Source organism: Acomys russatus, chromosome 5 (assembly GCF_903995435.1).
Source record: "Acomys russatus chromosome 5, mAcoRus1.1, whole genome shotgun sequence".
Lineage (NCBI taxonomy): Eukaryota > Metazoa > Chordata > Mammalia > Rodentia > Muridae > Acomys > Acomys russatus.
In genome coordinates, this window is record NC_067141.1 from 16,113,533 (window position 1) to 16,136,703 (window position 23,171).

The 23,171-nt window shown below is 45.6% G+C and overlaps 1 protein-coding gene across 1 annotated transcript; it reads right to left on the minus strand.

Moving 5' to 3' along the window:
• Nucleotides 1–1,994: 1,994 nt before the first annotated feature.
• Nucleotides 1,995–18,761, minus strand: Clrn3 (clarin 3). The gene is made up of 3 exons (XM_051145487.1): nt 18,371–18,761; nt 6,845–7,024; nt 1,995–2,488 (listed from the first exon to the last, which is right to left on the minus strand). The coding sequence occupies exons 1-3, from the start codon at nt 18,597–18,599 to the stop codon at nt 2,217–2,219; spliced, it is 681 nt and encodes a 226-aa protein (XP_051001444.1). The 5' UTR covers nt 18,600–18,761; the 3' UTR covers nt 1,995–2,216.
• Between the last annotated feature and the right edge of the window lie 4,410 nt (nt 18,762–23,171).

Here is a 23,171-nt window from a genome sequence, read left to right on the forward strand (position 1 = left end):
TGGTGAGATAAAATACCATGGCTGACGCAACTTACCAAGAAAGATTTTATTTGGGCTTATACTTCTAGAAGGTGAGTCCACAATGGTGGTGAGACATGACAGCAACTGGCAGGGCAGATACCAGGAACAGGAAGCAGAGAGAGCAAGCAGGAAGTGAGATAAGGCCATGAACTCTCAAAGCCCACCCCAGGGATATACTTCCTCCAACAAGGCTGCACCCTATAAAGATTCCATAATATTGGGCAGTGCCATCGCCTGGGGACAAAGTATCCAAATACCTGAGCAAATGTGGCATATTTCTCATTCAAACTGTGACAGTCTCTTTATGAAGCCCTTACCTGGAACTCCCACCATATCGGACTGACTAAAGGAATGGCAATCTTCTGCTTTGTGATAGGTGGGGTCACAGACACGGGCCAGCACCCACATTTGCTTCCTCTTCATTCCATGGCCACATTTTTAAAAAATCTAATAGAAAACTCAGGCCTTTGAATAATATAAATGTTTTAGACTCAGAATTTATTTTTTTAAGATCATATTTTTAAAATATATCCAAAATTTTTAGATGAACAAGAATGAATCATTTTAAATTTTATTTTGTTTATATTCATGTATATATTTTCTGTATTGTCTTGAGAAGTATGATTGTGGTTATGGGCATGCCCATGCCAGAATACACACATGGAGGGCAGAAAACAACTTACAGGAGTCAGCTCTTTCTTTCTGTGATGTGGGTCTTGAGAGAGGGACTAGAGTCATCAGGCTTGGTGGCAAGCATTTCCACACACTAAGCCACTGTTGCCCAAACCCAAATTTTACAATAATTTAAGAGTAGGCCCCCAAGATAGCTCGATAGCTCAGTGGGCAAATGTGCTTGCCACCAAGCCTGACGACCTGAGTTTGATCCCCAGGTCTCATAGGGTAGAAGGAGAGAAACAATTCCTGAAGCCTGCCATCTGACCTCCACACACAGGGACACACAGACACACACATCATGGCAAGTGCACATGTGCACACAACAAAGGAAATAAAATAAACTTTTAATAACTTAATAGATAAGAGTAATCTTGAATTAATAGGTCTTCAAAGTAGGGCGTGATAGAGAGCCATCCTTTCAAACCACAAGCACAGTTTTGTAGCTATGTGTTTGTTTTATTTCTATGGAGCTAGGGATGGCAGCCAGGGCCTTGTACATCTTGCTTGGCCCTTTGGTGTTCTCCAATGGAGGGATGACTTCCAAGCCTAAGCAACTGTTCTAACTGGAGTTAAGTCAATGCTTATTAAATGCCTGTCTCATCTGCCTGACAGTAAATACCACCGGGGGTGAGGGCCCAGCATGCTCCTGCCCATGTTGTGAGAACCCAGTTCACGTCTCTGAGTCTGAGTGTTGAAGGCCATTTGTCCTCGAGGATCCACCACTTGTCACAGAGTTGCTTCTTTATGACTCCATCAACACATGACAGGGTGGGGTCACTCTCCAGTCCTACCCATTTTCACTGTGGCAACTTGTACAACAGTCAAGGCTGAAGGGTTCTCAATTAGATTTTTTTCAGAGGAAATATCTTACTGGAAAAAAAATGTAGTATGAATTTTAGTGCCATTCCCAGTCTACCTACTGGGGAAGAAAGGGGCCACGATGGCTATATTTTACCTCTAACCTGCTTATACGGGGCTTCCCGAGGCCTAAGTTCTATACGTGTCTAGCCCTGATTAACAGAACTAAGCCTGCAAGCCACGACAGCCACCAAGGGACCAAAACACAAGGTCATTTCATCCTTTATCCTTTTGTATCTAATTCAATACTGGGGAAAAAAAAGTTCAAAATGCCTCTGAACCTTTTTTTCTTATAGTGGAGTGCCCGATCCTTCCTGAAGACCACTCACAGGAGCTACAGTCCGTTAAGCTGGTCATAGGAAAGACAAAAAAACCCACAGACATTTATTTATTACTATGGGGAGCAAGGCCAAGTGGGAAGGGCCCACAGGCTCCAGATCACTCCCTCTGGAGCACTCTAGACCCCAGCCTTTCCCATTCATTTTCTTGGCCTTGTGAGAAAACTCTTTCCAGAGGGATCCCTGTGGAGAAATGTGCAAGTGGTCATCTAAGAAGGACATGATGTCATGGTTGCAGAAGCTATGGCCCCTGACAGCTACTCTCCCATGCAGCTTTCCAGTTACTACTGGCAGAGGCAGTACAAATGTGATGTGAGACAGGACTCAGAATAAAATGCCATCCCTGGGCGCATACTCCACCGGCTTCCTCTGCTCCTGCTTCTGCTGGTAGCGGGCCTTCTGATAGAAAATGATGATGATCACAGTGACAATACACAGAAAGATGACAAGCAGAATGAGCCAAAATGAGTATCCGTAAGTGTGGGTTGTTCTCTCATTAGTGGTCCCTGGATAAAGCTTCTGGGACAGTTTTTCGGAGAGATGGTTGGACTCCACATTCCCCACGAACAGAACCATGGCCAGGAACACAAAGAATGCTGCAAATAAGATTGAGCTTGGTGAATAACACAGCGAGGCGCTCCTAATGTTGTTTGTGTCTATGCATGTGAGCAGGCACATGCGTGCATTTCTGTGGTATGAGTCGGAATATACACACATGCATGTGCGCATATGTAAAGGCCAAAGACCACCACCAGGTATCTTTCTCTATTGCTCTCCATCTTTTTTTTTTTTTTTTTTGAGACAGAGGGTGGAGGCAGAGTCACCCATTGAACCTGGAATTCCTTGTTTTAGCAGCAAGCCTCCCAGAGCCCCTGTCACTGCCCGTCCAGGGATGTGGTTACAGATGTGCACCACTTTCCTGGCTTCTTTCCTGGATGCTGGGGATCTGAACTCAGCTTCTTATTTCTCTGCAGCAATCACTTTACCCATTGAGCCATCAACCTATCCTTGTGATGCATATTTTAAATTTATTTTATTTGTGTCTGGGTGAATATATGCACACATATGTGTAAGTGTCCATACCTAGGGATCAGAATAAGACGTAAGATCCTTTAGAGCAGGTATTATAGGTGTTTGTGAACTACCCACAGGGTGGGGGTGGGATTTGAACTCTGGTCCTCACGATTGGACAGTCGTCACTCTTAACATCCCGGAGCATTTTAATATCATTTGTTTTCTTTATGGGATACATAATCCAAATGCATTTATTGAATAGGGTTCTATAGTGTTTTAGGATGAAGGAGAATGTAAAAATAAGATGTGAGATATAAACTAGATTCTAGGCATGAAATACTAAATATTATTCAGAGCAGTGTCTGACCTGCAGGCTCAGATCCTGTCAGAAACCTATCATTGGGCAACTGGGTTACCTCACAGCTTGTGCCCTAAGGTCACATATGTAGCAGGTGTGAGTGAGTGGACAGGCAATAGAGAGTGGATATGGCGACTGTATGGGGAGATACAAATGGACAAACAAGACTTGGGAAAACACTAGCATCACAAGTAAAAAAAGCCACCTCCACAAGAGCAGGAAAAGACAGCGGGTCAGGCACATCTCCAACTGTGAGGAGTGAGGCCTGCCAAGAGAACCAGAGGCTCTCGAGTGCTGGACATGGACTCTGGGAAGCTCTAGACAGCTGCTACAGAAGCTTCACTCTGCATGACTCAGCCGAGTGTAGCTTTGAACCAGGAAGTATCTACAGCAAAGCAGATTTATAGTTGCTTAGGTAGGTGAAAGGCAGAGAGTAGCCAGGAGACATAAGGTCTCTCTTCCAGCTGGTGAAAATATTTGGAAAATGATGCGTAGTGACCTCTGTAGTGTCTAAGAACATGACAAAACCCAACGGACAGCATATCGTAAGTGGGTTATGTATGTGGCAGCGATTCATATACCAGTAATGCTAGAATGAAAAAAAAACTTTGGGAGAGGATGAGAGTAAAGATGGTTGCTCATGCCCAGGTAGGGTCTGATGTCAGGGAGATCCCCAAGATGAAGCCCATTGGGGATACTCAATCTGCTGACGCACACAGAATGAGTACACCCCAGTGAACTCTCGGGCATCAAGCTGTGTCCTGACCCGTTGCCATAGAAGCTCCCCAAATGGTCCTCTGAGAAAACCTAATTAGGGGCCTTGCATGAAGAGAATGTTTGAACAGCCCTTTACGACACACCTCACCCATAAAATAATGGCTTTATTTCTTAATTATCTGCATGAACAAAAGTCCTGTGCCTCTGATGCTCACTGGGCGCCTCTCACGCCTTCATTATCCTTCATTTTCCTCTTGTGAAGTTTCTTCTTATAAAAAGACTAATTCATCATAAAGTGGTGGAATGAACACAAGGCTAGTACCTTTATCCTAAGGTGAGTTGTCTGGAGCTTTGATTTGCACAGGAAAGGGCAGGCACACAGACACCCACCTACCTGGGCACCTTAGAGGCAGATGCCTTGGAGCCATGGGCTTCGCGCTGTTTCTGGTTACCTGAATGTCTTTTCTTCCTTTCTCCCTCCCTCCCTTTCTTCTCCCCTCCTTCCCTTTCTTTCCCAGTCCTTCCTGAAGCACTGGAAATTAAATACGGAACCTCAGAAACAGTAAGCAAATGCTTTACCCCTGAACCGCACCAATCCTCTTCATTACTTATGTTGCACAGGGCCTTAACCTTCCTCTGTAGCCAGACAGATCTTGAACTTGAGGCATCTTCCCATCTCAGCCTTCCACTGACTGGAAGGATAGGCTTGCATTTCTAGGCCTGGTTACCTGTACAGTTTCTTGAGAGTTGTAGATTGAAGGGCTCCTGGAGGCTGTGGTGGATGGGGAGCCAGTTTTCAAGGGTTTGAGGACTTGGAATTCTGGCAGGGCCAGCCTCCGCTGGCCCGTGGTATCCACTCACTGCTTTCTGTGTTCTCCAGTTGAGAAACAACGTGTATGGTGGAGACAGTTTGTGAAGGTCTCTCTCGGTCCAACCTCCTTTCTACTTACCTTTAAACTCCCCTGTGGCCAACCCCAGCCACACTGAGCCAGTGGGAGCAGATGTCGGGGTGCAAGCCCCAGGCAGTGTTACTGCTGTTTCTCTCCCCCGGAAGCAAAGGACGGAATCCCCTTCCTCTTCTGCCCATTGGGCCTACTCACCACCTGTCAGCCCAGGAGAACATGGGCAAGCCTAGCGCCACAGGGGATTATAGCATCTCATTGGCTCCTTGGTCCTGAAAGTCAGTCTGATATCATCCCTCCTCTCACTATGCCCCACAGGCCAGTCAGTTCTGCACAGAAGCCTTCTTACAGGATCAGCCTCTTGCAAACCAAGGTTTCGCTAAACCCCGTGACCCTCCAGATAAGGAGAGAAAAATCAGGGCTCTCTGAGGGCATGTGAACACGGAATCTGGCTTACTAAGCATCAGGACACAAAAGGCTACTCCCAACTCCTGTGGTGGCCCAAAAGCCTCCTCTAGACCCAGGTCACAATGCTGCCCCTCACACGCCCATTACAGGTGGTTTTCCTGCCCACTCCATAGCCTCTCCCTCTGTGTTAGAATGTAGCCCTGAGATAGAGGGAATGTGTGGCAATTCTCTCCCCACCACATAGCCTTTTGTGGCTAGATGTAGACAGGGCTGAGGGGAGACTGTCCAGACACCTCTTTTTGTTTTCCTCCATGGACATGTGTCAGTCTGTCCCCCACTGCAGAAGAAAAGTGAAAAGGCTACAGCCTTGAGGAGACCAGCTAGAAGTCCCATGTGCTGCAAACAGGGCAGTATAGGCCCAAGTTAGCCTCTTGTCATCTGCCCTTCTCTGGGACCCTGCTCCTCCTCCCCCATGTGCCTCTAAAGCTGTAAAATAGATGACCTGGACCCAGCTCCAATATGAACAAGTAGCCTTAGTCAGCTTAATGGGTCAGTTTATCAACCCATGATCAGGTCATGTCAGTGGGGGAGTCCTGGGCCCAGGACACTCTCCTAACTCTTGGGAAATGGCAGGCCTTTCTTTCCTCTAGAGCTGCCAGAGTTCAGGATATGTACATCTGACTATTATTATTATTATTATTATTATTATTATTATTATTATTATTATTATTATTATTATTATTGTGTTCTGCCTCCATGTATGTCTGTGTGAGGGATGTCAGATCCCCTGAAACTGGAATTACAGACAGTTTTGAACTGCGTGGGTGCTGAGATTCGAACCTGAGCCCTTTGGAAGAGCATCCAGTGCTCTTCACCACTGAGCCATCTCTCTCGCCCCAATATCCAATCTTTAAGAGGATCGAACCAACTGTGTACCTATAGAACACACACTGAAAAATCAGCATATACAGTGATGAAGGGAAACAGACTTCTCACAACAGAATCTTCAGATTCAAACATTTCTGAGGCTACTGAGTCTGTTGGCTCCGAATTGCATGAGTGAGACTAAGATCAATTCACTGTTTACCCTGTCAGTGAGTGAGGTCTGGTCACTAATGAAGGCCCTTGTCACTGGGGACCTATATGTGGATTTGTATCCAAGTCCCTTAACCTCTGAGTCTCAGTCCCATTGGGCAGATGTGGGGGTGCAGTGCATGGACAAAACCCATGAAGAGTCTTTTGATTGAGTTACAACAGGATCCACTCCCCATCTGAACTCCATCCTCTACCCCAGTACCCACCCACAAAATAACAAAAATCACCTAGCAACCACACAGCACCCTAGCCCACCAGAAGAGTGTTGGACCCAGATGGCATTCTTCCCTGGCTCTGTGGATTGGCCACCGAGGCATGGCAACTCTGGGGAGCTAATGTGTGTGCCTGTGTGTTCATGAGCGTGCATCAATGTACCTGTGTGTACACCTAGGAGTGCATGTGTACATGTGTGTGCATGTATGTATGTATGTGCACATGCATCTTCTCAGGAAACTCACCACTGAGTCCGTTCCAGGTGTAGACGCCCATAGGACCCAGGAACGTCTGGTAAGGGTTGCTGATGCTGTTGTAGAAAGTGAACACTGAGCTCAACACGGAAGCTCCCAGACTCAGGACCAGGAATAGGATGGCCACCAAATGCAGAGACTTCTCGGAAGAATTGTCCAATATCCCTAAAACTAATGCAATGTTTGGTGAATGCACAGTGCAGAATACAAATCCTACATACAGCCAAGGTAGGGAAGGTATGGTGTCAGAGAAGGAAGCGGTATGCTGTTCATCCTGCAAAATCAAGACGGCACGGGCTCAGGGAATGGCTCGGTCAGTATTGTATCTGATGTAGACGCCCTAGGTCTGTGTTCAATTCCCAGAACCCACCTGAAGAAGCCAGGCGTGGTGGTGAGAGCTAGCAATCTCAGTGTTAAGGAGACGACGGCAGAGGCAGGTGAATCCTGGGGCTCCCTGAAGAGCCTGTCTAGTTGAACTGGTGGGCGCCAAGTTTACCCAGAGACCCTGCCTCAACAACCAAGATGAGCATCACCTGAAGAATGACATCTGAAGTTGACCTTTTGCCTCCAAATGTACTCGTATGTACATGCATGTGCACCTGCATAGTCACATTGCGTGCACACGTGTATACAGGAACATACGCAAACACGCAGAATGAGACTGGCCTTGTGGCAAGCCAGTCAGTGACTTTACTTGACCATGTAACCACAACACTGAAGGTGGTGTGTTGCAGGATATTTGGTCACACTGTGAACCCTGAGACTGTGTACTGGAAAAACCCGTTTCTAGTTGTGGTGTGGCTCATCCCCAGCACACGCCTTTAATCCAAGAGTTTTCTGTAAAGAGGATTAAATAAAGCCAAACATAGGTCAAGAGGCTGAGTAAGCAACCAGTTGACAAAGAGTGAATATAGGGGGGAAAAATAACCATAGCGAGTGAGAGGAAGTCATGTGGACAGATAGAGAGATCCACAGGAAGTAGAAAGAAGGGATATTCAGTTTGAGAGTTTTTTTTTTTTTTTTTAAGACAGCAGGGAGCAAGAGAAGGAACTTTTTCCTTCGAGGACATCAGATGAGTAGGAAGGTCAGCTAGCTGTTTTCTCTGCCTCTCTGAGCTAGTGGGCTTTATCTCCAGCATCTGGCTCCTGAGTCTTTATTGGTAAAATTGAACATTTGGGATTTTGTTTAAAAAAACAAAAACAAAAACAAAAAACAAAACAGTGGCTAGATGTTTATCTTAGTTTTCAAGTCCTAGCAGAGGGTGTCCTTCATACCTGCAGCTTCCTCCCTCAGCAATCTCTGCACTCAAAGCCTTGCCAGCAGGATAATGGCAACCTGTCACCATAGCTTCCTTTCAGCTCTGAGAACTAATTGCTTCTGGCAGAAACCCATAGGGTGCAAAGCCATGTGCAAGGAGGATCTCATAAACCCTGTGGCTTAGTAGAATTTAAGCCAGGCTCATTCTGAGCCAGGATGAGCTGACAGAAAAACAAACAAACCAATACCAGGAAAATAAGTCCTGGCAGAAGTAATCAGAGACATGCTAGCCAATAGCTAGCAGTGGCAACAGGAAAATGTTTCTTGCTGTGGCAAATCTGGGTGCCTTCTCTGGGTCCAGGTTCTCACCTCCCTGGCTCTAAAACTGGAGTCAGCTGGGAACACCACCCTCTGATTAGCCCTCAGACTACCTTCCAAACTGAGAGCCCGTTACAAAACAACATTGGCATATATCTTAAAATGAAAAGAAGCGCCATAGTGGATCTACATCCATGGAAAACACAATGCAGGTGCCCTGGGCTGTGAGTCCTCAGATGCAGGAGCTTCTGAGCTTTAACAGCTGTTTTCCAGGGCACCTACCTCCTCCACTTCCTGTTCTACTCCCACACAAAAGACCAGATGTGACAGGTGTGCTCTTCCTAGGTATACAGAGAATTTTCAGTGGTTGTCAGTGTGTGTCAGGATCACACACTGAAGAGTATAGAGATAGTTTGTGAAGTCCCAAGGAATGGGGGGGGGGTGGAGGTAGGGGGGGGCGGGGCGTTGTGGTGTTGACTATATCGGCACTAGCAAAATCACTGGAAACTGCACACCATTGTAGCCAAAGGGGCGTGAGTTACAACTAACCAAAGGCTTTCTTCCTCTTCCAGTTTCTCTGGTCCCCAGGAATGTGGAGACGTTCACACCCTTAGGTAGACACAGCTTTAAAGAACAGGAACTAGCAAGGTAGAGGTGGATTCTTAGTTTCCAGGGCTGCTTGTATGTTGGAAACTCCCATGGGGCAGCGGGAACCACAAAGCATCTGCGAACCATGTCCTACCATGGGCCACCAGCACCCTCTCTAGCAAGGCACCCCTCTCCGTCCCTTCTCTGTGCATCAAGCCCTGCTCTGAGGACCCATAATTTTACGCCTGCTTCAAATGTTCACTGTGGAACTGCACACCATGCACCCATGTCTCCTTTCTGAACATTCAAGGAAAATGAGAGCCCCCTATGTGATTGAGACTTGTGTAAGGAAGTGGGCTGTAGGGTGGGGGTGGAGAGATGGCCCAGCAGTAAGAGCACTGGTTGCTCTTGCAGAGACCATGAGTTCGACTCCTACCACCAACTATCTGTAACTCCAGTTCCAGAGGAGTCAACACCTTCTTTTGACTTCTATGGGCACGTGATATATACATATACATGCAGGAATAAAATAAAATAAAATAATTTTTTTAAAAAGGCCTTCACTGAGGTGATTCTAGCCTATAGAGTAGGGTTGAGTAATCTAGCAACATGGCTAATCTGGTTGGAATACAGACATCCCATTAACACACACCTTTAATCCCAAACAATGAAGGTAAAGTTAGTTGGTAGAAGGAAGCAGCCATGTTTGATAGTAGTGGCTAATTGAGAGGCAGACAAAGTGATGAATCAAAGAAAAATTTGACATAATAGTATATATCCAAGTCTCTTGAGAACAGAGAGGAAGGAGAGATTATTTAAAAGGAGGCAACACAGAGAGAGAAGGGGAGGGGGGCAATTTTACCAGGACAGTTTTACAGAGACAGGTTGAAGAGAGAGCAAGCTAGACACCAGTGAAGACAGACGAACCAGAGATCGAGAAGGAGCCAGAAGGTTAGAACAGATAGCTGGAGTTAGTTTGAGGCCAAGTACAGCTATTCAGTGAGGAACTGAGAGAATCCAGATTCAATCAGTCAGCTAGGAGAGGAGTTTGAGCCAGAACAGCTGAGTTGAGCCAGTCAGCTAAGAGCTCAGAAAGAACTAGACAGGGTGAGATTATTCAGCAGTAAGTCTCAGAGGCTGAAAACATTCTAGGCCTAAGTTAGATTGTATGGAGGCTAAAAGTTACAATAGCACCATCCCCTACCTTTGAATGGTGGTTCTGAGTGATCTGACACAGGACTCCACGATCCGCATCTACCTTGTGTAAGAATATGTATGTACTAATTCCAGTTTGGGTGAAAACAGCCTAAGTTTGCTCATTTGTTTTTAAACAACAACAACAAAAAATATTTTTACTCTTAAAATGTCTCCAGCAATCATTTCATTAATAAAACCATTTGTTATAGGTATCACAAGAAGCCGATTAATCCAATGGCACTATTAAAAACCAGGTTTGGCGCCAGCAATGTGGTAAAGTTTATGCCACCAAGGGGATCATCTGATTTCAATCACTAGGACCTAAATGAGTGGAAAAAAGAACTGAATTCTATGAGTTTTTCTCTGTCCTCTGCGTGCTATAGCACACCTGTGCATGTACACACACAATAAATAAATAAAAACAGTATGTTGCGGACAAAACATCTTAAGTCTTCATATTTACTTTTCTAAATCTTCAATATCTTCCTACTAGACAAAGTAGGCATGAAAGATAGGTGACTAAAATATTGAGTAGTGTGTGGCTGACCCCAGAGCAGGCACCTCCTGGAAGGGAACTGGCTGGAAGGGCCGAGGGACGCGCAGAAAGGAGGGGCAGGAGACATTGGCCGCAACTCATCATAAACATTGACACGCATGCCTTGCTAGCTCCAGAACAGAGGCCACAGGAGAAGAGGAACACCAGCTTTTCGGCAAGTGGACCGAGCCCGCCCACCACCTCTGTAGAGCATTCCACTCCACTGACGCACACGGGCAAAGCTCAGCTGCCGTAGGCAACGCCTCCTTCCTGTTATGGTGACTGGACTTTCAGTGACTTGTCAGTGACTCCGTGGGTGGATTGATTCCTAGCCTATGTTCTCTGCCCTGTAGTCCAACTGAAGCTCTCAAAGGCATCTGGGCTGGCGCTGTACTTGTCCCTGACTTAACCAAGGCTTGCCTGCTTCCCCGCGTTCTGTAGAAACGCCATGTTTGAGACGTTTTTGCTTGTACTAACTCAAAATGTGCTGATTTTGAAACTGGAGGGAGGTGGCCCAGGTCACTGTGGATCCACTTCCTTGTCCCCAGCAGCCAAGTCAGAAGGAAACTACCTTCCATCTCAAGGGAAGTTGGCTGGGGACAAAAGAGCTCCCCTCCCCCTCTCTCCTTGGCAGAGTTCTGTAGTCAAGGACAAAACTGGAATATTTAAGTCAAAAACGGAAACTTGAGTGTGAAGAACATGCCCTGTGTCCCAAACATCTGGAATTCTCTGAGTATCTCTCTGCCTCACAGCTATAAGTGAATGTTCATTTGCAAATGGGATATTCGGTTAAAGAGTGACCACAAAAGGTGTGTGAAGTGCTTGCCCTGAAGGCATACAGGCCTGAGTTCAATCCCCACAGGACTTATGTTTTAAAAAAAGAAGCCAGGCACAGTGTCTGAAATCCCAGCCCCGGGGGAACAGACACGAGAGAATGCCCGGAGCCTCCTACCCAGCAAGCCCAGCAGAATCAGTGAGCTCCAGGTTCCATTAGAAACAATGTGGCAAAAACCAAGGTGTAGAGGCAGTTGGACCATTGTGAGTTCAAGGCCAGCCTGGTCTACAAAGTGAGTCTAGGACAGCCAAGGCTACACAGAGAAACCCTGTCTCAAAAAACAAAACAAACCAAACAAACAAACAAAATCCAAAACAAACAAAAAAGAATCTTTATTGTTGTAGAGGAATCAGCTTGCTTTCAGCATTCACAAGGAGGCTCCCATGACAGGGGAGCCAATACCTGCTTCTGGCATTCTTGAGCTCCTACATTCACACATAAACTTGTGCAAGCACACACACACACACACACACACACACACACACACACACACACACACACACACACACACTCATACACATAAAAGTAAAAAAAAATAAATAAAACAAGAAGGGACATAACTGGTAGACATACAACGTTGATCTCTGGCTTCCATGTATGTGTGCACACTCATGCAGGAGCACTTGCACATACATGTGCATGTGCACACACATGTGACACCCACACATACCCCAAAAGAAACAGAAAGCGACAATCAAGTTCAGCTCTGCCTTGACTTTCAATAAGGTTTAGCAGACATCATTTTCCAGAGAGTTAATTTGGAGCTGTTGACTCATACTCTTCCCTACGTACTTGGGGGACAATTCATCTTAATTTTAACTGCTGCATTATAAAAATTATTCCTGAATTCCCTGACACCTAGATGTGACAGCTATGTCTTTCCAGCAGCTTCTGCCTTAGAACTCAGACAATGATAGCTGAAGGTTTTGGGAGAGTTCGCTAGAATGCAGTAACAATTACCCTCCAGGCACCTGACAGCTGCTTCCTCCCCATAAAATTAGCAGATAAATGGCATTTTCTCTCTCTCTCTCTCTCTCTCTCTCTCTCTCTCTCTCTCTCTCTCTCTCTCTCTCTCTGTGTCTCTGTCTCTGTCTGTCTCTCTCTCTCTCTCTCTCTCTCTCTCTCTCTCTCTCTCTCTCTCTCTCTCTCTCCAGGGACATGCTTCTGAATCAAGAGACCCCTCACAATTGGAGCTAATTGCCATGATTCTTATGGCCTAGGAAAGAAGCCAAGATCAGTCAGCCACAGAGATGAGCACCCAGCCAGCAGACATCTCAGCTGGGCGTCCAGACACCCAGCTCCCCACAGGATAAGATTCACCCATTCAGGTCCCACCTGCCACCTGCCCTCCAGCTCCAAGTCTTGTTCTCTGTAAGTCCACAGACACTGAGTGTGAGTGAGTGTGAGGCTTGATGCTGTGGACTTAGAGGCTCTAGAATCACCAGGGTAACAAACCTCTTTGCGTGACTCTGAGGGAGCTTCTAGATTAGGTTGGGGCAGGAGGATTCACCGTGAAGGTAGGAAGTGCCATTCCATGAACGCTGGACTGAATAAACAGGAGAAAGCAAGCTGAGTGCCGGCATTCACCTCTCTGTCTCTTATCTCTGTCTCTCTGTCTCTGTCTCTGTCTCTGTCTCTGTCTCTCTCTCTCTCTGTTATGTCTGCAGATGGCATTTTTCCAGCAGCCTCATGTTTCTACCTCAGTGGCTTTCCCACCATGATGTACACTCAAACTGAGATCCAGGACAAACACTTCCTTCCTTAAATTACCTTTGACACAAGTAGCTAAAACTGTCCCTGCAGGTGGGAACAGAGTCCACTCTCTCCTCGGACACCTGGCCACCGGAGACCTGATCCAGCGCACCATTTACATTAGTGGGCACCACAGTGCTGACAGATCTTAGAGCAGGGCCTGGCCCTCCTAGGAAGTCACAGCCATCGTCACAGCCTCTTGGACAGTTGCCAAGATTGCCTTTGAAGAAAAGTGACTAAGCCCTCCTGTGTGGTCCCCTCCATTCCCACCATCTCTTCCTCCCAGTGTGGCCACACCTCCAAGAAGGAAAAGGATAAACAGTCCTTCTCCAGGAAACACGTCTTGACACGTGAGATGAAGTCAGAGTCGGGGCGGGGGGGGGGGGGGGAGGGGGCCTTCATATGGTCTCCAAAAATCAGCCTCATGTGATTTTTACTTTGCAATGAGTTTCTGTCCTACATTTACATTCTCAATTCAGCTCGATTTAATAGTGCAACGTTGAGAAAAGAACTAGGCACCAGTGGCACTTGAGGGACGAGGAGAAGCCAGATCAGATGACAGCCCATTTGTGATGGTTGGGCCTTGGCCTAAGTGCAGCACTCAGAGACCACGGAACCTGACACTTGCCTCCAGCCTTGGTTCATTTGTAAGGCTGTGTCCTAAGCCGTCTGTAATAAATCAACTTTGGGCAGCCTACCACCAAGGGGCTTGAAAGCAATGCCCTAAGTTTGTGTCAACCTAGTATCCAGCCAAGGCAAGGCCACTGACCATCAACCCTGAGTCAGAACTATAATCCCTTTGTCCCAAAACCACTTAGTGCGTTCATCACTTTTTTTTTTCTTTTTATGGCTGCAATCAGGTGCTTAATGATAGCAATCTAGTGGAGGAAGGCTTTCTTTTAGCTCACAGTCTGAGAGTGCAATCCATCACAGTAGGAAAACATGGTGGCAGGAGCTTGGGACAACCAGACACACTGCATCTGTGGCCAGGCAGCAGAGAGAGAGAGAGAGAGAGAGAGAGAGAGAGAGAGAGAGAGAGAGAGAGAGAGAGAGAGAGAGAAGAATGCTGGTGACCAGCTCATCTTCTCCATTTTATGCATTCTGAGACCCCAGCCCCAGAGATGTCACCACCCACATTTAGGGTGGATCTTCCCATGTCAGCTAAGCCAGTATAGAAACTGCCTCTCTCAGGCACAGAGGCTTGTCTCCTAGGTAACTCTACTTCCTGTCAGGCTGATACCCAATGTTAACCATTCTACCCAGTGTTATAGACTGACTAAAATGTCCTCAAGATTTTAAGGCTCAGACTCCAGCCTGGGGCACTGTTTTAAGGATTTCTGGAGACACAGACTGGCAGCTAGAAGCAGATGATGAGGGGCAGGCCTTTGAAGGTTATATGCCCCCTTGGTTCTGGCTTGTGCCTTCTGCTATCTGGTCCACACTATGTGAGGAAACTACCTCATGCTGCCTGCTCTACCGTGCCTTTCCCACCACAATGGGCTGGAATTCCCCTGAAAGCATGAACTAAAAATAAGCCTTCCCTCCTTTAAGTTATTTGTCTCGGGTGTTTTGTCATAGCTACATGGAAAATAATGCATCCAGTAAGATTTTTTTTTTCTTTAACAAGAGGAACAGAGTCTCAATCTGAAACTATTCTAATTGGCAGGTGAGATGGAGTGCAGGGATTCTTTGCAGCACTCAGGAGACTGCATCTCCAGGCCAGAGTCAGCACTGCTGTCATGAGACTGTTTGAAGTGTCACATATCTACCAACAAAGATGCTCTTGGGACCAAGATCAAAGAGACCTAGTGCCATAGGAAGAGAGACCACATTCTCTTAGATGCCAAAGTGATTCTGTAAAGACACTTGGTCAGGTCAGGGTGTAGGCTGGGTCATATTGGAGATGTTTTCTGAGGGATGTCACAAACAAGTGACACATTGTCTCGTTCCTGCCAGCCTGGGGGAATAGTACACAGTATGCCCCTTGGGCCCTGATAGCGTTCTCAGAGTCAAGGGGATACCTTCACTCAGGATGCTGATAGAAGGCACCCAAGAGGCAAATGCTGGTGAGAGTGAGCACGGCCCCTCCTAGTGATCTGCAGAACTGTGTTGCCCACCCCACCTTCAGCCGCTGTGGAGACATTGTATATCAGTGGAGGTGGAGCTTCCCCTTGCCCTAGTTAGGGAGCATTTCACCAGAGGAGCCATGCACAGATCCTGTCAGTATCTAAGTCTAAGGACGTCACTCACATGGCAGAGATTTCCAGCTGAAGTTATATAACTGGAACCTTAGGCGTGGTGAAGACCATCCACTCATGGCTGGACAGAGTTAAAGGCCACTCACCTGGAGATTAGATAAAGCAGGACCCACCTAGCCAGCCTGAACTCATTGTCAGCCCAGTTCCACAGCAGAAAGTTTCCTGATGGGGGCTGTCTGCGCATCCTCTCAGCTCATTGACCTATTGTTGGCTGGATGTTTTTGACACTTAAATGCTACTGCCCATTCTGCTTTTTCGATTCAAACTCTGTAGTCCAAATATACACAATATATTAGACCCCGTGCAGGGGCTGGTGATATGCCTTGCTGCCTGAGGATTTCAGTGTGTCCTGGCCCTAGAATGAAAGCTCACACACTTGACTTCTCAAGGGAAAGCACCAATGTATAAGTGCTGAACAGGACAGTGACTATTTGATTTTGTGCTGATTTAATTTTGCTACCAAGGATCAGCTAACACTGTGCACTGCAACTCTGACTTACTGGCAGGAGAGTAGCTCCTGTCTCACTGGTCCTGTTGACAGGGTAAGCAACAGGAGCTCCTTAACATCATCTACATATTCTAGGGAGGACTTCCTGTCGGGGAGACCTGGGTACATGTTCAGTGCTTACCACAGTCACAGGTATAGAAAATCCCATTAGTCTCTGAATGGCCCTTAGATGCCAAACAGCAGTTGTCTTCCTCCACTGGGGAGCTGTTGACTCTCTGTCACTATGGGAGGTTGGACAGTGAGGTTTAGGAGTTGGTTAGATTGTGGCTTTCCAGTAGCAAAGGGTAAAAACAGAGAGCCAGGCACAGGTGATACAAGCCTTTGTTGCTATACTGAGGGGAAAGGCTCAGCTGGCACTAAACCCACACTGTGCTCCCCCTGACTATGGCTGTTCCTGCTCTGCAGATACCAGAGTGCTCACTCCCACTCACATAGGGCGGGCTGGTTTGCTAGGCCTGACCTTTTCTGTCCTTTGCTCGCCCCACCCCTGGCTGGAGACTCAGGGCTTGAATTGAGGCTATTAATCTCTAAATGGAATCAGCTGATCCAAAGCAACGCTGTAGACCTCTGCCTCAGATTGAAAGCTTTGAAATGTGCCAGAGGATTCACAGACCAGCATACTTTTTGGTTTCGAAAAACAATCTTACTGAAAGCTGAAAGGGGCTTTGAAATCTTAGCTCCTGGTTGCTGTAAAGCAGGTCCCTTCACCCTCCTGAGAGGCGGTGGCCAGCACCAGGAGAGGAGGGAAAGCAACTGAAACCGCAAAAAAAAAAAAAAGATGTGGTTTTCCTACCACCCAAAGACAAGTTGATAGCTTAGAAACATGCTGACATTTCATTAACAAAATCATAAACCCACTAGAACTCCGTCCTAGAGTACAGGCACCAAACATTACACTGGCATAAGACAGTAGATGGCACATAATTCAAAGTGTAAATACCCAAAAACAGCTATACAGACCCCACACTGCGCAATACAAAGCACTTATATGCTAAGTAATGTATACATGTGGTTATTATATTTCAAGAACAATAATGCTAGATCCCAAAATCCAAGACTCAAGTAGCTACATCCACTTACCCTCAATAGCTTCTTATTTTGTGTTTACTGAAAGACATTATTATATCAGAAATGAGAGACAAACAAGTAATCCTGTAAGTAATCGGATTAATAGGAATTAAATATCATTTCCAACAATGAGATACTTTGAATACAAAAGTGTACATTCAGGAAGCTGAGAAATACGAACTGGATGCTGACATTTTCTGCTTAACATTTTCACTATGTATGAACTTCTGGAAGCAGCTGGATGCCCCAAGTCAAAACCTATGGCCAGTGCCATTTAAAATGCTGCTCCTGATGGCTATTAAATACCATAAAGCTCCCACATACTTTAACTTAATTATTTACTTGTCAATAAACTAGATAGGTACCATTCAGGCTCTGCTGCTGCTAGAATGGTATAGACTCTTAAGATAACAAGATAACTGGAGTCAAGGTGCCTGGAAACATTATAAACAACTTTTCAGAATTATGAATTAATCCAATGATAGCTATGCTTGGGGCTTCGAAGAGATTAGTTTTGATGGCTATTTGGCCCACTTATAGAGTCATGGGAGTTTTAACCAGTCTTGCTATCCCAATTCAAAGTAGGTGATCTTTATTTTATTTTATTAATTTATTCATATTACATCTTAATGGTTATCCCCTCCCTTGTATCCTCCCATTCCTCCCTTCCTCCCATTTTCCCCTTACTCCCCTCCCCTATGACTGTGACTGAGGGGGCCTTCCTCCCCCTGTATATGCTCATAGGGTATCAAGTCTCTTCTTGGTAGCCTGCTATCCTTCCTCTGAGTGCCACCAGGTCTCCCCATTCAGGGGACGTGGTCAAATATGAGGCACCAGAGTACGTGTGAAAGTCAGACGCCATTCTCCACTCAACTGTGGAGAATGTCCTGTCCATTGGCTAGATCTAGGTAGGGGTTTGAAGTTTACGGCCTGTATTGTCCTTGGCTGGTGCCATAGTTTGAACGGGACCCCGGGGCCCAAATCTGCCTATCATAATGTTCTTCTAATGTTCTTTTTGTAGGTTTCTAGGATCCTCTGGATCCTTCAACTTTGCCATTTTCCCATGCTTCTCTCATCTAGCATCCCAATAGGATGTCCTCCCCTCTGTCCCAGTTTCCTGGTTAGTGAAGACTTTCATGGGACATGCCCCAATGAGTGAGTTAACCCAGAAGCAGAAAGGTATAAAGTAGGTGATGTTTACCTTCAAAGTTTTTGTCCAGATCTTGGAGGCCTTCATTCAAATCTTGAGTACTTATTCCACGGAAAAGACCGTAGGTGATAATAATTGTACCATTGGAAATCACATCCGTGAAGAAAATCTTGCTGGCGATCCACTCCTGTGTCCCCAGTATTGAGCAGATGACAACAACAGAGCCAAGGCTTGTGAGAAAGCCAGAAAGGAACATCAACGTTTTCTGTGTGGTTGGCATTTTCTCAGGAAAAAAGCTCCCTGGGATGAAACAGTGACAATCTTAGAATATTTGGGGGCCTTATCATTTGGAGTCCAGTGTTTAGAAAGGAAGCCTAGTACTTCGTTGTGAGTATTAAAACCTGTGTCTTCACAGGAAGTTTTATGCTACTGAACATTGAACTGTGAACAGGGCCATTAAGACGTGCAGAAGCTGACCTTTGGTCTAGGACAAACGGTTGTTATGGCTACAGCCAACCAGCATGAAGAAGGGCCAGGCAATCCTTCCAGGACTTCCTCAATCACATGATTATTTATAACTCTTATCATGCCATGGAAGGCAGGTCAACCTACAGCGTCAGGGCATAATTTGAATTCTCAAATGATGAGAATAGAGAAATGTACCCCAAAGGGACAGAACAAGGTCCAGAGCACTGGGGAGTCCAGAGCATATGAAGGATTTGCCCTTTACTGCGATTCCCAAAGCAAACCTCAAGCCTCTGTCAGGGTCCTGTGAAGCGGAGAGAGAAAGGTTCACCCTTCACCTAGGTGACACCTCCTCATCTTCAGACCTTATGAGGGAGGGATGCCTTCCAAATCCCCTCTTCCAAGTGGCATCCTATTTGCATGTTTATTTAAATGATAGCTTCAGAGGGTTATCTTTATCAGTCTTTGTCAGTGCTCTACTAAATGTGGTCCTAAATGTTTTTGCTTAGGTCTCTGTCATAGCTAACTTTTCTATTACTGTGCAGGAACACCATGACTGAGGCAACTTACAAAGCAAAGCATTTACCTGGAAGCTTGCTTAGTTTCAGAGGCTTAGTCCGTGATCGTTATGGCTGTGAGTGTGGCCTTGGATGAGTAGCTGAGAGCATGTTTCCTGAACTGCAGGCAGGAGGCACATAAAGAGAGAGAGAGGGAGAATGAGACCTGACCTTTCCCGGGCCTTTGAAACCTCAAAGTCCACCCCCCAGTGATGCAGCTCCTCCAAGAAGACCACACCTCCTAATCCTTCCTAAACAGTCCACCAATTGGGAGCCAAACATTTAAATAAGGGAGCCTATGGGAGGCATTCTCATTCAAACCACCACAGTCTGCAACTCCAGTCCTTTATGGCCCAGCACTTAAGAGCCTCAGTGGTCATTTCCAGTCCTTGGTGATACTTGCTTACTCATTTCTTGAGATTACAGGTTCACAAATTGTTCTTTCATTTCTCTTTTTATTGTGGTCTTTGATTACAGGACAATATTGAACATGCATGTCAGAACTCTGTGCTTCTCTTAAATAACCTACTTGCCTGTAGGATGAGGGTTGTCCTCTCATAAAGGTAGAGAAGGGACCAAGGACACACAAATCACTAGGCTCAGCCACTTCACTTCTGTGGGAAAGGCACATACAGATGATCATAGAATAATTAGATAGATATTGAAAGGCGAGGTAGGCATCCAGTATAGTCAAGACATGGGGGTGCCACACTTTTGTCATCAGATAGGTAGATAGATAGATAGATAGATAGATAGATAAACAAATATATCAAATCACCACATTAGGTAATCTCTCTCTCTCTCTCTCTCTCTCTCTCTCTCTCTCTCTCTCTCTCTCTCTCTCTCTGGCTTGGGACTTTTGTATCTGGCTAAGGAACTGAAATGAGGCTTGTGGCTTCTGGGGCATTTGGAACATATTGAACAGCATTCCAGTTATGCACAAACATGGCTCAAGAGGCAATTTCAAGCCCTAAGACTCTGCTGCACACTAACAGGGTGGGACTCTCTCAGGCCAGCTGTGAAGCGTCCAGTGAGAGCTGTGAGCATCATAAAGATTCCAGATGTGGAACAGTGTTGTAAAAATCTTCAAAGCTCCAGACACCTACGGTGTACAACTCTTGGTGGATGCCTCAGTCATTCAGGTCAGGAAGCAGAATGACTGTGCCTTAAGCTTGGGGTGCCTTTTCTTTGCGGAAAGGGTTTCTGCAGACACATCCTAGCAACCCAAAAGCCATATAGACTGCTCAAGGGCATTGTCTTCAGCCAACAGGAACTCATAAGCATTATAGTAAAACAAAAAGAACGAGGGATCCTTAGCCCCACTTCTCATCGATAGAAGCACATTCAAGGATAAAAATGGTGTTTAAAGTAGGAGACAAGGATTAGAAATGCTATTATAGGAATGTTCAAGGATTTAAAGGAAAGCATGGTATAACGCACAAATAAAGGTGTCAGTCAGCTTTAGTTGTCAACTTGACACACCTGGGGAGAAGGAACCTCAATTTAGGAATTACCTCCATTGGACTGACCAGTGGGCTTGTCTGTGGGGCATTTTCCTAATTGCTGATTGGTGCAGGAGAGCTGAGCCCACTGGGGGGGGGGGCGCCATTCCCCCAGACAAGTAGGTCTGTGCATGAGAAAGGTGGCTGAGCAAGGCAGAGAAGGCAAGTCTGAAAGTAAGTAGAATTCTTCTGCATTTTTTTCCTCAGTTCCTGTCTTGGGTTTCTGCTTCACTTCCCACAATGATGAAATAAGGCCCCTCCCCCACTTTTGATCTTGATGCTTATCACAGCAACAGAAAAGCAAACTAGAACAGTAGGAAAATCTCTGCAGAGAGACAAAAATTATTTTTTTAAAGTAATCAAGTGAAAATTCTATGACCTAAAATATAATATCAGAAACAAAAAGTTCACTGAATGAATTTAACAGAAAACAAAGCACCTTGGGAGAAAGAAAGTGAGTGGACACACATCACTATAAAAACCATCCAAATTCATTGGCTTAGCAACCCAGGAGACAGGTTAGGAAACTCAGGAGGAAGGAGGAAGTTTTGAAGAAGTAAAGGCTGAAAAAGTTTGTGACTTTGACTAACAATTTCAAAGGTTAATTACTTTTATGTTACATACATGCATGTTTTGCCTGCATGTACATTTGTGTATCATAGGAATGTTTAGTGCCTGTGAAGGCCAGAAGAGGGAATCAAATCCCTTGGAAATAGAGTTTTATAAAATAGTTAACCATTATGTGGGTGCTGAGCACAGGTCCTCTGCAAGAACAAAATATGCTCTTAACCACTGAGTCATCTCTCCAGCCCAACTTTGATTCAAAGAAAAAACATATAGTTTTATTTTATTTTAAACCAATAAGGCAGAAAGTCACAATAAGACGTTATAAATCACATTTCTTTTTTTTTTCCTTGAGACAAATGATAAATTATATTTATCAGTAATTAAGTGTCAACAGTCAACACAAATCAAAACCAACCACCAGCCCTGGGACTGAGAAACAGCGGGGTAACTTCCTTCAGGGTGTTCATTAGGAAAGGTAGGTAGTGGGTGTGCCACACACGTGACAGTGGACAGTGGCATCATGGTGTGTGTAGCAGGCAACAGGGGTATGCGTGGTGGGAAGAGGCAGCCCAGTGGCTATTAGGGTGGGGCCTCAGGCAGAAGGCATCTCATCTTCTGCAGTAGAATCACTGGTCCTTAAATCACATTTCTAAAAACAGTGATAAAGAGAGAGATTAGAAAATAAAACTAGTGGAAGAAGATATGTTATTTAACCACGAATAGACAATAAAGGGTGAATCACAAAAAGATTTTGCTGTGTGAAAGAAACTAGAAATAACATCGTGTGTAGAAGAGCCATCTGCCTATATATAACATCCTCTCTAATCACATTCCTATAAAGAGCAAGAGCAGGCGACACTATCTGTGGTAACAGACATCAGAGTAATGGCTGTCCTTGTGGGATGCGTCACTTTCTGAAAAGGGACAGGAGGGAGTGTTTTAGGGGACCAAAATGTCACACTGTGTGTGTGTGTGTGTGTGTGTGTGTGTGTGTGTGTGTGTGTTGGTGTGTGTGTGTGTGTTGGTGTGTGTGTGTGCAGGTGTGTCTATATGTGCAGCTGTGTGTGTATATGTGTATCTGTGTATGCAGGTGCGTTTGTATGTGAAGGTGTATATGTGTGCCTGTGTGTGTAGGTGTGTGTGTTTGTGTCTATGTATGCAGGTGTGTGTTTGTGTGTATGCATGCATGTGCTGGTGTGTGTCTGTGTGTGCGAGTGTGTGTGCGTGTGCAGGTATGCCTGTGTGTTCAGGTGTGTCTGTGTGTCTGTGTGCAGGTGTGTGTGTGGGAAAAGGGGTTTGGTTCCCAGAAGCCATTCAACTTGTTTATTGAGACAAAGTCTCTCGTTAATGCCTGACCTCACTGATTTGGCTAAGCTAGCAAGCCAATGAACTCTAGGGATCCACTTGCTTCCACCCGTCAGTACCGGGATTATAAGTTTGCACCTTGACTTTTTACATGGGTGGTGAGCCAACTTGTTCCTCATGCTTGTTGGACAGGCACTTTACCAGCTGAACTATCTCCCTGTGTCCAAAATGTCAGTATCTTACTAGGGGCATGCTGATTACTTATTCATATGTCTCTGCTCACCGCACTGTGCCCGTAGGCTCTGCACATTGTATGTCTATATTTCATAAATAAAAAGAAACACAAGAAAAAAATTGAAATATTGTGAGGACCCAGACTAGGGTGTAATTTTCAGGGTTTGTTGCGTTTGTTTGTTTGTTTGTTTGTTTGTTTCTGAGCAAGCAGACAGGCTTCCT